At 33.3% G+C, this 18342-nt stretch overlaps 1 protein-coding gene across 2 annotated transcripts in view; it reads right to left on the bottom strand.

Moving 5' to 3' along the window:
* LOC133328073 (oxysterol-binding protein-related protein 9) overlaps window positions 1-18342 on the bottom strand; it is a 37417-nt gene that overhangs the window by 10044 nt on the left and 9031 nt on the right. The window contains exons 2-6 of one of the 2 annotated variants that reach the window (XM_061536619.1): window positions 18106-18234; window positions 16829-17047; window positions 16676-16753; window positions 11945-12161; window positions 7479-7605 (exon numbers count right to left, since the gene is read on the bottom strand). In XM_061536619.1, coding sequence (XP_061392603.1) covers window positions 7479-7605; window positions 11945-12161; window positions 16676-16753; window positions 16829-17047; window positions 18106-18234 — 770 coding nt within the window. Of the gene's footprint in view, window positions 1-1225; window positions 1281-7478; window positions 7606-11944; window positions 12162-16675; window positions 16754-16828; window positions 17048-18105; window positions 18235-18342 lie in introns of those variants that run through there. The other variant, XM_061536620.1, reaches the window with a different exon arrangement.

Raw genomic sequence — 18342 nt, 5'->3', positions numbered from 1 at the left:
TACTTTGGTTCACCATTTACAAAAATCGGACAAAACTATATATGGGAGCTATATCTAAATCTGAACCGATTTCCTCGAAACTTAACACAAGTCATTCAAGCCTCAATTCAGTACACTATGCAAAATTTTGTGCAACTCGAAAGATATATGGGACTTTGATGCACCGTTTACATAAAATCGGAGGAAGCTACATACGGGAGCTATATCCAAATTTGATCCGATTTTCTTCAATTTCAATAGGGTTCGTCTTTGGGCCAAATAAATGAGCTGTGCCAAATTTCACACAATTCGAATCATAAATGCGACCTATTCTTTGCTTACAATTTAACATGGTCAGACAGACAGACGCACGGACTAACATACATTATTCGACTCAGAAAGTGATTCTATGCATATTCTCAAAAGGAACTATGGGTCTATCTCGTTTCCTTTTGCCTGTTACAAACATATGCACAATGACAAAATACCCTGTACCACAGTGTAATGAAGGGTATAAAAATCCCTGAGATGCTGTGGTCAAATTTTTTTCTTTGGAAAGACATTTTTTCAGAACTTGAGGATCAATTTTTACCATAAAAAATGTCTCAGATGCTGAGTACCGATTTATTCTGTTAGAAAAAGCCTTAGAAGCTGAGAACAATTTTTTCCGGTAGAAAAATGAAATGCCTTAGAAGCTGAGGAACAAAACTTCGTCACTTCCTTGTCCTTTTTCTCAGAATTAAATCCTAAATTTCATAATTTAATCCTAAGAACAAAAACAAAAAAAAAAAATGTCATCACCAGCAATAATTCTGGGTGCCATCATCATAAAGATCAAGAGCTTAGGGAATCATTTGCCACCAACTGTGTTGCTCATTCCCCTCCTTCTTTTTCGATGTTCCGTTGACATACATAAATGACTAAATGGTCATTATATCCACATTTAAGGACATGAAATTAAATGGTTAACAGCAATAAAATGTCATGGATATTTGCACATGCATGTCCATTTAAGCGCAGGAAATTAAATGGTTAACAGCAATAAAATGTCATGGATATTTGCACATGCATGTCCATGGCACAGCAGCTTAATTGATGTGAGGGGCGGAACAGTTCCGGAGTTTTGTTCCGAATAAATTAAGAAAACTTTAATTTGATGTACCCCCCCCCCCACCACCAGTCACCGTCATGATGGGACAGGTGGAATTTGGGTTGGGGTTGATGAGGTCGTTATTATTCTACTTACGTTAAGCTAACACGTTTAACCCACTTTCTAAACATGGTTGTTGGTGTTTCAGTTTTATTTTAGTTCCGATTTTTTTTTGCAATGAATGAAGTTGTTGTTCTTTATTTTTTTGGTATATGCTGTGGGGCACTGATTCGTTGCTTATTTTATATAGTATATTTTTAGGAGTTGTTATAAGCACGAGCAAAATAAAAAAATTGATTTTTTTGTCATAAATCTTAGACGGGACGGTTGAGAAGCTGCTATGACATTTGGCTTATTTTAAGAAACCGAAATATAAATTTTTACTGTATTTAAAAACTTTTCACATTTCTAAGAATTATTTTTTGTTGCTGTATAAAAGTAAAATATTCTTTTATTTGCAATGTTCTGCTCGATTATGTTGTGGATTATTTTTCACTTCTTTTCTTATCCTTCAACTTTCGTAGGATTTTATAATCAATATTTGTTTTTTTTTGCATTTATCTAACATCACATATAATATAGCCTAAAATTAGGCAATAGCTTTGCTGGGATTTAAATATTTTCACATTCATATTTTTTCTGTTGCCTACTTTTGGGCTTTTTGTTATTCAATTCTTTAAGCTGATGATTCTGAATAGCTTTTCATTTGTAATAGCAACACTCTATGAATTTTAAATTTTGTTGTTTTTTTGTTGGGTTGGATTTTATGGCTTTATTACACATGGACTTTAAATGTATTTTGTTGTTTTTGTTTGTTGCCTTCGTCAGCCGTACACGAGGAGTGTACCGTTCAATTCAATTCGTTGTAATGTTGGCTGCTGGTGGTTTATAAATGTCATTCTCCCTGCTAGTGTGTGTTTTTATTTTCGTAAGGCTCAAAATTGTATGAAGAGTTTTATAGCGTGCGTATTTTGTGCTTCGGCAAATGCATCCTTTTTCATGTTGTTGTTGAATATACGAGAGAGAGAGAGAGTGTGTGCCCCACAATGTTATTTACTTAAGAGAGTTGTAAAGAGAACAATATCTCTCTTTAAGGACTCTTTGTGTAATGAACAGATATTGGGGTATATCGCTTCAAAAATGTTGTTCAATACATTTTCTTCTATGTGTGGTGCATACTTTTAGGGTTAAATACATGAAAGGAAATTCTAATAAAAATTATGAAATGTTGAGAGTTCTATTAGAAATGCAATCGATTTTTGATGATCAAGAAATGCTTTCCCAAAGACTATAATTTAATTATGTATTATATGTGTGGTGCATATTTTCAGGGGAAATAGAAATTATTTTTTAAACTTAATTATAAAAAATGCTCAGTAATTTTAAGTTTTTATTATTATTTTTAGGGCCTTATTGGGAAATACTGCAACGAAGATTGCTATTTATATGTATAATCAAACGTAAAATTTTCTTTTATGTGTGTTGCATACTTTTAGGGGTGAATACGTTAATTTACATAATTCAATGTGAATGAAAAAACCTCAGAAGCTGTGAACCGACTTTTTTTTTCTATTGAAAAAAAGTGCCTCATAAACAGAGGACCATTTTTTGTAAAGAAAGAAGTGTCTCAGATGCTGAGAATGGATTTTTTTTCTATAGTAAAAATTGCCTCAAAAGCTGGGGACCAAATTTGTTGTCCATAGAAAAAAATCGTATTTTTTCAGGTGCCTCATAATTGTTGTAACGAAAATTTTACTACAACGAAGATTGCTATTTATATGTGTAATGAAAAGTAATATTTTCTTCTATGTGTGGTGTATAATTTTAGGGTCGAATACGATATATAGATTTTTGAAAGAAAACCTCTGAAGGTGAGTACAGATGTTTTCCTATTGAAAATAGTGCCTCGGAATCAGAGGACCATTTTTTGTATGGAAAAAAATGCTTAAAAGCTGAGGATCATTTTTTTCTGAACCTAAAGCCCACATTTTGGTCTATAAAAAAAATACTCAGGTGCTGAATACCAAATTTTTTATAAAATGTGATAGCCAAATCTCTGAAACTAGGAACCGATTTTTTATAGGGGTGAATACGTTAATTGATGTAATGCAATGTGTGGATTTTTGAAAAACAAAAATCAGAAGCTCAGGACCGGTTTTTTTCTATAGGAAAAAATGCATCAGAAGCTGTGTATGTAATTTTTTTTTTGGAGAAAAAAAATGTTTTCTATAGATAGAATTGCCTCAGAAGCAGAGGACCAAATTTTTTCTAGAGAAAAAAAAAATGCCAGAAAAAAACTGAGGACCGATTTTTTCTCTAGAAAAAAGTGCTTCAGATGCTGTGGACAGATTATTTTTTTATTGAATAAAATCCTTTAGAAGCTGAGAAAAAATTGCCTCAGAATCTGAGGACTGTTTTTTTCTATAAAGAAAAATGCCACAGCAGCTGAGGACCTAATTGTTATCTATAGAAAAAAGGGCTGATTTTTTTCTGATCAAATAAAAATCCACAAAAGTTAAGGTCCGATTTTTTTCTGTAGGACAGATGACACTGATTGATTTTTTCCATAGTAAAAAGTGCCTCAGAAGCTGAGAACCGATTTGTTCTATAGAAAAAAAGGACGTCAAAAGTTGAGGTCGCAATTTTTTTTTCTACAGAAAAATGCCCCAAAAGCTGAAGACTAAATTGTTTCTACAGGAAAAAGGGCCTTAGAAGCTGGGATCTCAATTTGTTTCTATTAAAAATGCACAAACATTTTAAAATAGGCGCGGAAACTGAGGATCGATTTTTTGTTATATTAAAAAAGATGCTTAGAAGCTTAGGAAAGAAAGTTTTCTCTATGGGAAAAAAATAATTTTTTTCTATTAAAATATTGTATTTTAAATTAAATTTTATCTAAAGAAGTCTTGATCCCGTCATCGATTACACTATTCAATATTCCTTTTAAAGATAAAAGTCTTGGACGACAAATGGTTTTCTATAAAAAATGCCTCAGAAGCTTTTATTTTTTATACCCTTCACCACAGTGTGCTACAGGGTATTATGTCTTTGTGCATATGTTTGTAACAGGCAAAATGAAACGAGATAGACACATGGTTCCTTTTGAGAATATGAATAGAATCACTTTCTAAGTCGATTTATGCATGTCCGCCCATCCGTCTGTCTGTCAAGTTTTTGAGATACCTATATTGGATATTTCAATTCACTTATAGGGTCAATTTTGTATATAATAAACTCTAGATTCATATAATCTGTAATCAAATCCCCATTTGCAAGTATAGACCCGGTTATTGTAAATCAAATTGAATATCCTTATTTAGCTATGCATTTTAAATCCCTGTCATATATTAAGAGAACGGCATGACGTGATATTCCGGTCACACAGTACATTTCCACAATACGCATGTCTGATGGGAGTGAAGAGGGTTTCTTTGACAAATATACCCTAGAGTTTTACCCAGTCCACAAATACAGGACTGCACTGTTGTTTTTGTTTTATGATATAGTTTTGAATGCCAAAAAAAGAAAATTGTGTATGAAATGAAACCATATTTCATATTTTGAGTTGTTCCAATTGGTCTTGTTACACCAAACTATTTTGTATGACAATGACGTGACGTTGGGGTAGCGTGTTTTAATACGTATAAAGAGAGTTTCCTCGTAAAAAAATGTTGCCGGCAAACAAAAAAATAAAAACAACAAACATTTAAGTTATGTGATATGTGGTATTTTTTTTTTTTTTTTGAAAAAGGAACTTGCACTGGTCTTACACCCTCTACTATAGTTACCCCTCAAACTTTTTGGTTGACGAAATAAAGATACTTTAATATTTACTTTTGTTGTTGTTGGTGTTATTTTACGACTAATGAGATTACAATTACGATGAGTGTTTTTTTTTGTTTCTGGTTTTGCGCGCGAACAACGAAATATTGGAAACTTGTAAAACTTTTTGAATGAATACAAAATTTTGAGTTTTTGGAGGGAGGAAAGGTTGCCCTGAAGTGAAGAATTAGGAATGACAACAGAAATTATGTAAACTTTTTCCTAACAACATCCTGGTGTCATGAGAATGTACCCTGTCGCATTTTAATCGATAACGATAATTCCACATATGTTTATTATCCGTAAACATAATTGCTTAGCTGTCTCGAGACATAACATTTGTTCCATAAGCCGAAAAAAATACAGGCGCTTCGGTCTTGTGCAGATTTTTTCCAATTTTAAAGACCATGTTTCGATATGCTATCTTCCACTTTATCTTTCCATACAATTCCTATGACCACACAATAGACTGTCACCTTGTCTGAACCATCGTTCGGTACCGAAGGGCTCCGAGAGATCTTTTCTGATTTTAACTGCAGGAATTCCAAACACATACATGGCTTTAAACACCTTTGAGCGGATAGGGCTGTCGAATGAATATGTTAAATGTGTCTGGTCTATGGTGGATTTGCTAGGTCTGAAGCCGCATTGGTATGGTCCAATAATGTCATTGAAAGAAAAATAATACCAAACCCTCTTAATAATGACGACCTCCGCAGGCCTATAATAGACCAAGATCTACGAATCTGCACTTCGAAAAATCCGCCAGGGACACTTTTCGCTTTGGCGGATGGCTCAAAAAGTGCAAAGCCGACATTATTGTCTTAGAGTAAATGTGATGGAAAGGGAAAGGCATAAGCAAATCATATAATTTCGCACTGTATTATAGCTTCGGATTTATGCGTAACAGGATAATAAAATACCACGCCTCCAGATTCACTCCAGTATATGAGAAAATTGCCGTAATCCGTATAAAAGCGCAGTTTTTCTACATCAGTCTCATTTGCGACCATGCTACGACCGTAGACAACGATGAACATATCAAAGACATATTCTACGAGCGACTACAAACAGCATATAATCGAAGATATTTTTGTGCAGGCACATTCTCCTGTAGAGATGAAGGAGGAAACATGGGGACAGCTATAGGAAGCGTGTTGAGGGTCTTAAAAGAGCATTTTACAAGGACTCTAATATCAAATATTAGCGGCGAAGAATATATCCCAGAACCAAAGAGATGACGGAATAAATTGTATACCATCTAGCCAAGATGAGGTCATAATATCAATTAATCGGCTAAAGAATAATAAAGGAGAACGTGCTGATGAGTTACCTTACTTAGGGATAAGTATATCGACATTCGATTAATAGATTTTTGTATTGAAAAGTCAAGAAGACGATGTTAACTTTTGATCTTTGTAGAAATTGCTAAGTCGACTTTTCAAGATCGAATTTCGATTCTCTTTATAAATACTTGATTTTTTTTATACCCAAGCCCAAATTACCCAAAAATTACACAATCCGGACTTTATGTTATCTGTTGATTGCAATTTATATACTAAATTCACATTTTTAGTCAATTTTGCATCAGTCGGTAAAAGTTGAAAATCGGTTTTGAAAAGGTTTTACAATATCGAAAGGTCGAAAAGTCGACTTTTTAGTCAAATGCAAAAATTGAAAAGTCTAAAATCGATTTTTTGGTCAGATGGAAAAATTGAAAAGTCGACTTTTGTACTCGAATACGTATTTCCTACGTACTATTCAAGACCGGTAGTGAGATGCTGATCAAGAGCAAGCCTCAGCTGATTAGTACAATTTGACTAGATAAATTCATTCCCAATGATTGGGACCTCAGAACCCTGTGTCCGTGCACAAACAAAAAGGAGACAAGACAATATGTGCCAACTATATATAGTAGGTAAGGTTTTCCGAGTGTGCCAACTAACCTGACGCTTCAATCTATTTTTGGATAGTACTTATGGGTAAACTCGCGGCAAATATCAACTCACTATTTCAACGGGCATTGAAAAAAACCGATGAGTTGAAATATGGACTTGAACTTTGTCAGAGCCGTTGCTTGGTATCTATCACTCCCTACGTCACCCCTACATGCGCACAACTCAAACAGATCTGGGTGATTGGTCGATAAATGAAGGGTCAACCAAAAGTTTTTATTGCACGACCTATAATGATGTTGTAGTGCTACTTGGGTAGGCGAGAAATCGGTCTGTACAGTACACCACAGATGAACAACGCCGTAGGCATTATTGCTGTGATGTTATACATCTTCCAAAATTCGAATATATCTGATAGAAAGGACTTCATATAAATAACAAATGGTTTTCTTAATAAAACCAAAGAGCGCTCCTTCAAAAACAACGTATTTTCTTAAAGAACCCCGAATGGACAATAAAACCTTCTTATAGACTTGACTTGTCCTTGTCATATTACTCCCTACAAACACCTGTTGCGCCGTGTTCTAAAAAATCGAGGTCATTAACAAACATATTATTATATAAAAACTTACCATCCAACTGGTGAACTGACAATACTGGTAAATGGATCATCATTTGCATCGTAGAAATCTTCTTCACCTTCACTACTTGAATAGGATGTTTCGGGTACAACAACCATGGCCAGTGGGGCGGTTGTCACTGTAAAGGAAAATAAAGAAAAATAATTACATATAATAAAATATTTAACAAATATTTAAAAAATAATATATATTAATAAAAATAATTAATGGGTCTGTAGGGAGACTTAATATACAATAAAAGTAGATTTTTTTTTGATTACCTTAGAAGGATGTGGTGAGATAAGTTCTAATTGCTAATATTTTTTGTAACCCTACTAAAATTGCACTGAATTATTTGTTTTATTTTTGTAATATTTATCACATGTACTTTCAATTTTATGACATAGTTAATTTTTTTTTGCATTGTGAGCTATCAGATTTTATTCAATTATATACCTCTTCTTCCTATTATTTGTTTTTTTTTTTTTTATTTGAATCCACCCAAAATTTTATATAATTTTTATTGCGTATTAATAATTTAAATCCAAAACACACACACACAAGATTCAAAACACTTCTTCCTACTTTCAAGTGGTACGTATTCTGCATGTCCTTGAACTTGCTTACTTATTGCCAATTGCATTCCGTTGTCATTTGTCTATCTGACTGTCTGTCAAGTTCGGTAGCAGCATCTCATCTCAGAAGTGTCCGAGATGCTAATGGTAAATGAAAAATCTTAAATGTAATGATGTCGCCCCCCTCGCCCCATTCACGACCATATTCATGTCACATTGTCTGTTGTAATTGTCTCAATTTGCAATGCCACATCCTGACGTCTTGCCACCGTAGTCGTGTGTCTCAATTCTCTCTCATACGTATAAACATGCCATTTAAGTTATAAATATATAAAACCCCCAAAAGACAAGGGACAAAAAAAAAAAGATGGAAACTGTTACGTTTCTATGTTTTCTATTTCCGGTCACGTAATCCTCGATGAAGTGTATATCGTATTGTAATGGTTGTTGTGCTGGATTTCGATTTTCTTTTTTTATTGTCATATATTAATAACAACGACGACAACAATGAAAGTGTCATAAAGCGATAATGCTATTGGAAACACATAAACACAAGAGATTGCCAATTAGAAGAGCATAAAGAAGAATAGGACCAAGGAGAAAGGTTGTGGAAGAACCAAGGGATCCTCAGGAATTTATATAAACCGATTGGCCTGTATAAGCACCAGAGGCCTGTATAGAGACCAGTGGGTCTCTATAAAGACCAGAGGTCTCTATATCGTACAATTTGTCTTTATAAATACCGGAGGTCTCTATACAGCCCAATAGGTATTTATAAAGACTGGAGATCTCTATAAAGCCCAATTTGTCTTTATTAAGACTGGAGGTCTCTTTAAACACCTAGGGGTCTCTATACAGCCCAATTGGTCTTTATAAAGAACCGGGGGTCTCTATACAGCCCAATTGGTCTTTATAAAGACCGGGGGGTCTCTATACAGCATAATTGATCTTTATGAAGACCTGGGGGTCTCTATATAGCCTAATTGGTCTTTGTAAATACCGGTGGTCTCTATAAAGCCCAATTGGCCTTTATAAAGACCTGGGGGTCTTAAGGACATCTGTCGCCTCATTCCTCTTCGGTAATCTTTATGGAATTCCAACATCTCTCTTCAATTGATTTCGTTGACTCCTGTAATTAGTAACATATTTGTAAGTAATTTCATTTACAAGGAAGAAAAAAATTAGGAAATCCGCATCTCCATTTCACGTAAATTTGCCGAACATAAATAACACTTCTTTAAATTTGACACATTTATTGATTTAGAAAGGCTCTTCAGTGACGGTGATAACCGACTTTAACAAGTGTTTATCATTAATCATTGACAGGATAACCTCAGTCAATAAAAGAGCCTCCATTCAAGAAGAAAAAAAAAGTACCCAAAGGTTATGGATGACATTTGATTTTGTGGTCTGCCAACAAATTGCTGCTGCCAAAACAAAATAAATGGTCCACACAAATACTCTGTACACACACACACACAAATAAACCTCAAATCATAACTCATGGTGATGGTGCTGCCGTTGTTATTGGCTTGTGACACGTGACCCTTTAAGTGGGGATTTTAGCGGATATTCGAGAGAAAAAATCCGAAATGATTGCCTAGAGTTTATGTAATACAAACAAACACCTCAGCGAACACCGGTGACTAGTCGTACTTACTTATTGATGTATTCTCTTATAATGACGAACGAAGACGGCGACAAACTTAGAATGGAAACACGTCGTTTGTTTTTTTACCGCCAAGGATATGTAAAAACGAAAATAAAAAGCACAACCAAACACACACACACAAATATTACATCAACTTTGTTGCAAGACACCAAAACGTGAAGCGGGAGGTTAATAAAATTCACAAAGTTTTTTTTGCCACGATTTAGGTAATCGAACACGAATTTAATATGGCTTGGAGACAATTTTCAAAACTTGTTTTTTTTTTATAATAAACCCAAGAAGTAACAGAAAAATAATTTGAAAACCGCACACAGCCCGTCAGCGAAACTTTATTTGCGAATGGTCGTCTACGTTTCCACAAAGCCGATTTTGCACTAAAATTTGCAATAACTGCATAAGGACATGCGAATGCAAACAAAGGACATATTTACCAATGTTGGTGGTTGTGGCGGACTGTAGGAGGGGGGAGGAGGTTGGGTCGATGAAGTGAGCGAAATAGTTTATAAGAAAAAAATGAACTATAACCGACAAGCGCATGCACTCCTCTCATGAATATTTGCAACAATTTGGAGGGAAAGAGAATTAAAAGAAACGAGCTAACACGTTGGTTACACAGGACAACAGAAGGATAAGCAGATGTCTTTCTATGGGTATATACTCGGAGTTATTAAGGTGAATTTTAAAATATGTTTTTAAAGACCAATTGGGCTGTATAAAGAACCCCAGGTCTTTATAAAGACTAACTGAGCTGTATAGAGAACCCCAGGTCTTTATAAATACCAATTGGGATGTATAGAGACCCCAGGTCTTTATAAAAGTCAATTGGTCTGTATAGGGACCAATTGGGCTGTATAGAGACACCCAGGTCTTTATAAAGACCAATTGGGCTGTATAGAGACCCCCAAGTCATTATAAATACCAATTGGGCTGTATAGATACCACCAGTCTTTAGACCACAGGTTTTTATAAAGACCACTTGGGCTGTATAGAGATCCCAGGGTCTTTATAAATACCAATTGGTCCGTGTGTCTTTATAAAAAACCAATCCCTAACAAAACAATCTCTAAAAAATAGCTCTGAAAAATATTTGTTTAATAATTCCAGGCCCATGGACGTAATTGGCCTTTGTAGTCAAGTGTAGTACATTTATAAATATATTGTGCAGACAAAAAAACAAAATAAATATTTGGGACAAAGCTTAGCAGAACACCCCACTCCACACCAACAGCGCCGGAAACGGAAACAAGTGATATATGGGTATGAAAAAAATAGATAATCGACCTGTGTCCGGCCACATTGCCCTGTGGTTAGCCACAACAACACTAAAGTACCGGCATACTTTTGTGGTCATATTGTTGTACTCCCATACAACACCATGAAGAGAGTATTTGGGAAGTTGCGGAAATGAGAGAGAACAAATATAAATTGCAATCTATTATTACTTATTATAAATGTGTACTATGTATGGAGGATATGTAGGCAAACACGTGTACATTACGGAAGCGTAACATTTTCTACAATTTTGGGTTATTTTTAGACAAAAAGAAGAAGAAAAAGAATGTGTAGGTGATGATTCTAGAGAAATATAAATATTCAAGTAAATCTAAACGCCTATAAAATACCCTCAAAAATATTATATAAAAAATTACGCCTATAATAGACCCTCAAAAATAGTATGTAAAAAATCTACGCCCATATTAGACCCTCAAAAATAGTATGTAAAAAATCTACGCCCATATTAGACCCTCAAAAATAGTATGTAAAAAATCTACGCCCATATTAGACCCTCAAAAATAGTATGTAAAAAATCTACGCCCATATTAGACCCTCAAAAATATTATTTAAAAAATCTACGCCTATTTTTCTAAAAACCTACGACCCCCAAAAAATCTACCCCTCTAATAGACTTCCAAAAAATAGTCCTTAAAAAATCCATGCCTTTAATTGACCTACAAAAAATAATCTTTAAAAAAAACGTATACAATAAAGTATCAAAAAATAATCTTCAAAATCTATATATTTTAATAGACCTCTAAAAAAACTTTAAAAAATCAAAATCGAAATAATCTTGAAATATCCACGCCCTTGATATAACACCTTCATTGAATCTATTATTGTTAGAATTCCCTCAATGGACATTCTCAAATGTAAACTTGAATCTAAATGACACATAGAAGATATTTAAAAAAAATAAAAAAATTAAGTCATTAAAATATACGCATTGAACTTACAGTTATCGGTTACCGAATCCTCTTCATCTTCGCCACCCATTGTCGACTTCATGATGTTCATGCTGCCCATAGATGTGGGTGTTGTTGTCTGCGGAGTATCCAAATTTGTTTTCGGTGATACACCTGTGGGTCCATTATAGATACCATTGACAGGATGGGCCATATTTTTGGCAATTTGTAGGCTAACAATAGAATGTTTGATGTGATCCAGCATGGCCTGTAAGAAAAGTAAACACAAGAAAATAAATTAAAATTAAAAAAATAAATAAAGAAAAAATCCCCTGTGTATCGTCGAACATTAATGAGTTTCTTTACACGGAGGATATTTATTTCTCTTATTGTCACCTGACCCTTGACAAGGCCATTGTAAACGAAAAAAATACTCGTAACCCTTTCTCTCTTGTCATACTTGTTGTTGTTATTGCTATTTACTTTGGTTATTTTTCTGTTTTTCTATCTGAACCTCTCATACTATTCATTTAGAGCAGCTACTTTGATTCCTTTTTACCTTGTTTTTCTATTTTCTTTCCTTCCCTTATTATTAGCATCGCCAGCCAGTCTATGGTTATGAAGGATAAGTGGTAGAGTGGTTGTCGTATCACATATGTGTTATTGTCCTCATCATCATCGTCGTCGTCATGTTTTTGTATAGGCAGTCAAACAGCCAGCCACACAATGTGTGTCAATTAACAGGTGTCAGTTGTTGTTCGTGGAAGAATTTAATCTGACAATCCGCACCTTTTTACAAACATCGCCCACCCTTAGCCAGTCAGCCAGCCCATCTTTTCGTTCATGACCAATGCCAATTCATGATAAATTGACTTTTGACATTGGTTACGAATATTTGCGAATATAGTGATTATATGAACATTTTCGATAGGCTGATGACATAAAATATGATGGAGACGAAGGATTTGGTAGGGAGGAATTGACGAATATGCCATAGAGATATTCTTAAAAACTCATGGATTAAATATACTTTAAAAAATATTCTTGAAAACTCCTGTACTCAAATATACATAACGACCAGTAAGAAAAGTAGTAAAGTCGGTCTGGGTCTGAACCGATATTCACAAAACTTAACACATATCATTCTAGAATTAATTTAGTGCCCTATACCAAATTTCGTGCAAATCGAAAGAAATATAGGGATTTAGGTGCACCATTTACATAAAATCGGACGATAATATATATGGGAGCTATATCGAAATCTGAACCGATTAGCACACATCATTCTAGGCTTAATTCAGTACGTTATGGCAAATTTCGTGCAAATCGTAATATATTTAGGGTCTTTGGCGCACCATTTATATAAAATCGAACGAAAATATATATATGAGCTATATCTAAATCTGAACCGATTTTCACCAATTTCAATAGGGTCGTTCCTTAGACCAAATAAATGAGCTGTACCAAATTTCATCCAAACCGGATTATAAATGCGACCTGTATCTTGTTTACAATTTAACATCAACACATATATATATATATATATATGGGCAATATTGCCAATTTTTTAACATAGCTGAAGCGGAGGTTCACCCCTTTATAACTCGGGAATTACTTAAGTATATGAAAAAAAGTGAATAGTTTTGGGTTAATTGATCTCTCGTTGCAAACTGTTCATGATATTGACCTCCAAACTTTATTTTGGTGGAAGCTGTGTCTACTTTAATGTAAAAAAATGTGTAAAAACAGGTTGAGGCGAACCAGTTTTTTTATGTTCTCTATCGATTTGTGACTAAGCCACTCATTTCACGGTCTTCGTGTCAAAGTAAAACTAGAAGCCAACAAAATGGGGACTACGCCCGTTATGTATCATTTTTCAAAATTTTCACTGCATCTACCTTTAAATGATGCTGACATTTTGAAGCTCGATTTTGAGTGTTTTTTTAATTTTACTTCTAGCTTTAATACGCGAACATGAATTTCTAGAAATCGATTATAAGATTATTGTAGTCGCGAATCTGCGTAATTTGATATGTATTTTGTGTATGTAGTATGCACAGCTTCAGAGTAATACTCATCCGAAAGTGGAAATTTTGTGCGATCAAATTTCTAAAAAACCTATTTTTCGGGCCAAATTTTTAGATCTGTCAACTGAATGATATGGGTACCCGCGATCAATAAAGTTTTTTACGTTTCGGATGATATAAAATCTTCTTCATGAAGATCCATCTACTAGAACGGCGGGAACTGGCCTTCCAAAAACACGAAATTTGACAAAAAATGTTTTTGAAAATATCGCGGATTTATTTGCGTTTTCTGGGAATCATTTCCGCTTCAATAAATGACCTCATACGGATTTTGATCTTTTTCGAAAAGAGAACTTTAAAAACTTCAGCCGAAAGAGAGATGTACCCAATTTATCTCAAAAATAGTGTGAGCTGGCACATCCATGGTTCTTAATGGACCACATTGAAATCGGTATAGATCGATGTATTTTTTTAGGGTGCACACCGAAATCGGATGCGCGTTAATGACATATGGAGTTTTCGGAAATCATTCGCGTTTTACGATTTTTTGGGTACTTCAATGCAACGTGTGGCACATCTTAACCGTCAAATGAAATTTCGCAAAATATATATGGATTGGAAGATAAACTTCAGTACTTCCTGGAAACCGCATGCGCATCAAATGATTTTGAGAATTACGCGATTTAGACGCAATTTAAAATGTATATTTCATAATATTATTTTATTTTAAGATTTATTCCTATTTATAGAATTCTAAGATTTATGGGAAGGGTCTTGATATAATCCGCAAGGCGTATACTTATACACAAAAAGTGATTATTATTATATATGTCAATTTTTCGGCGAAATTCGGGTAAAATAGCAGAATAACCCCAAGATTTTTTTCTGAAATTTCTTGTATACAATTAAAAAAATAAATTTGATGACATTATTTTTTCAACCAAAAACAAATATTTTCCTCAATATCTTGTTTTGTTGTCGCTTGATTTAGAAACCGCTACACGGACTTGTGTGATTTTGATATCATTTGATTCATCATGGTGTTTAGATTATGTGGATATTTTTAAATTATTTTTTAGGTGTGTGTATGTCATTAATATATTAAAATTATTGATGTAATCTGCTATATATTTTTTATTTGTCTCATATTTCGCGAATATGTGCAACTTTATCGTGATTATTATAATATATTCATATTCTTATTTTACGGAGGAAGATATATATCAACGTTTTTGGTCAATATAATAAACGGCGTAATTTTAAGATTTTTTTCTTATGCCCAAAATTAAAACCTCGATAACTTTTGCGCGCATCAACCAAAAATTTGATCGCGAACGGTTTCGGAGTCAGAACATTTTTCTCTATATGTGTACCAAAAATCATTGATGTGCCACAAAAACAAAAAAGCTGATTTTTTGAAAATGGAATATTAAAAAATTGGCAATATTGCCCATATATATATACGCCTAGAATATATCATCCAAATATTCTTCAAATATCGATACCTATAATAGACCCTCAAAAATATTCTTTAAACATCGACGCCTATAACAACAAAATTTAAATTTTTTCGGTTTCGATTGGATTCAGAGTAAAGCAAATTTCATTCTAATTGATGTACATCAAAATATATTCTTTATATTGATGTTGTAATCATTTAATTTATTCAAGACACACGACAATTAAAAAAAAAATATGCATATAGAAAAAATGCAATTTTAATATTATTAATATATTGTTGTTACTGTGTGTGGGTTTTTTTGTATATATGCATGTCTATTTTTATCAATGGAAGAGTGCATTAAACCTTAATTTCTTGAATTGAATACCAATCAACATCATATGTTAAAATTAATTAATGAGGAAATGTCTGACAACCAAAAATTATTCGAAATGCTTTACATTGCAATTCAATGTATGCGAAATTTAATTTGGGATTGCCGATCGAGTATGCTTATATCATAGTAAAAACTTCCGATAGCTTTCTCTATATAAATCTACAACATAAGATAGAATATAGGAATATAAGATATTCTTAAACAAATCTTAGTCTTAAGTAGAAGTTCAAAATAGAACCTGAAAATGTATTTTAAGAAAATCTACGCTTAGAATAGACCCTCAAAATGTATTTTTAAAAATAGACATTCTTTAAATAGACATTCAAAAATATTCTTTTAATAATTCATGTTTATAAAAGGCATAGAATTCACCTTCAAAAAATATTATTTTAAAAAACCACACTTAAATATACACCCTCAAAAATATTCTTAAAAGATATACTACTAAATATATATTCAAAAAATATTATATTAATAAACCACGCCAAAGTTCACACACAAATATTCTTAAAAAAATCGACGTCTTAGAAATTCCTTCGAAAATAGTATATTCATAAACTTCAAATAGACTCTCAAAAATATTCTTAAAAGGTCTACGGCTTAAATAGACCCCCTAAAATATTCTTCAAATTACTACTCCTTAAATGAACCTTCTAAAGTGTGCTTTAAAATCTACACACCTTATAGATCTTCATTTTTTAATCGATAACTATAATAGACCTTCCAAAAATATATGTAGAAAATCTAAGCCTTAAATATACATTTAAAAATGTGTTTTTTTATATACATTGCCTATAATAGGCCCTCAAAATTTTTCTCTTAAAAATCTATACTTTATAGACCCATATTTCAAATTCCTCGCATTAAATAGACCCTCATGTATATAATAAATTAGTAAAATTATGTTATATACTCACACTAGCATTATCCTGTAACACTTTACATTTGGCCTTTTCATCGGGATCGGAGATTTCGTTAATACGTCTTTCAATTGTCTGAAAAAAAAACAAAGAGAAATAACAATAATTTTTCAGGGATTATTGAGAGATATTATATTATATGAAACCTACATTTGTTTGTTCAATCATCAGCTGTAGATAGGCATCAGCTTCGGAGACACGTCGTCCGAATATTTCCAAATAATTTGCACGTTTATTTGTCAAGTCTTTGTTATAGCCACCAAGATAAAATGCACTTTGATTGTCCCACATGCGATTACGATTCGCATGACGTTGTATTGTATCCTCTAGGCGACGCACCCATTTTTCACGTTCCTCACTGTGTTGGGCCTGAAAGAAAAAGGAGGAATAATTATAACGTTGGTGTATATATTTGAAAAATATAAATTTTTTTAGAAATATATTTTGGAAGTTCATCTAATTTTTTTAATATTTTTGAAAAGGTTAATATCCACTTGCGTGTCCATTGGACCAAATAAGACAAGAATATATATATATATAAGATAGTTTCTAGCGAACATACTAGGCATGGCTTTTTAAAGAATATTTTTAGGGACACACACAAGGCGTGGATTTGTTGAAGAATATTTCTTTAAAGACCCGCACAAGGCATGGATTTGTTAAAGAATATTTCTTTAACACTAGACTTCCGAAGGCGGTAATTTTGACCGTTTTTCAATTTCATGTACAAAACAACTGTGCATATTTATTTTTTGTGTGATTTGGATTTGTTAAAGAATATTTTTTTCGGGACAAAAAACAAGGCTTGGATTTGTTAAAGAATATTTTTAGGGACCCTACTAGGCATGTATTTGTTAAAGAATATTTTTTAGGGACCCTACTAGGCATGGTTTTTTACGTATAATTTTTGAGGGCATGGTTTTTTACGAATATTATTTGAAGGACCCTACTAGGCATGGTTTTTTAATGAATACTTTTTGAGGGAACTGAATATATTTTGAGGGGCATTCACGTTGGATGATAATGTAACAGGTTCCTCGTTGGGCGTCAGTGAAACAGGTTACTCGAAATCTAATCTTATCAGATTGATACTATGTATCTTGTTCGAATGGCGATTGCAGAATGAGCGATTCTTGTAATTTCTTCAGGACAATTAGTTTACGTTGCGGTTAAGGAATATTTGTTAGGGACCGTACTAGGCATGGATTTTTAACAAATATTTTTTGAGGGACCCACACAAGTCGTTTATTTTTTTAGAATAATTTTTGAGGGGCCCTACAAGGCATTCACGTTGGGTGCTAATGTAACAAGCCACTCTTTTTGGCGTCAATGAAACACAGGTTTCAAAACATTTTGGTACTTTTGAATCTCTTTTACTAAAATAAAAAAATATAAAATTTCTTCAGGATATGGCATATGACACTTACCTGAAAATGAAATGTCTTATGATCGACAGTAATGGTAAAGGTGTTATCCTCCTGATCGTCAATACCGATGACGGCATCTTTCAGTCGTACACAGCCACGGCGTACACCCTTCATCATTTTCTCTTTTGACTGAAATGGAAAAAAACAAACAGTTACATAGTTACAAAGTAAAAGTAAATTGTAAATGTTTACATGCGATGAAAACATTTACAATTTATATGTAAGTATATAAAATAG

The sequence above is a fragment of the Musca vetustissima genome, unplaced genomic scaffold, assembly GCF_032173495.1.
Source record: "Musca vetustissima isolate MV318-11 ecotype Yass unplaced genomic scaffold, APGP_CSIRO_Mvet_v1 utg16224, whole genome shotgun sequence".
NCBI classification, from domain to species: domain Eukaryota; kingdom Metazoa; phylum Arthropoda; class Insecta; order Diptera; family Muscidae; genus Musca; species Musca vetustissima.
Note: the sequence above shows the minus strand (reverse complement) of the source record. Positions and strands in the feature narration are given on the sequence as shown.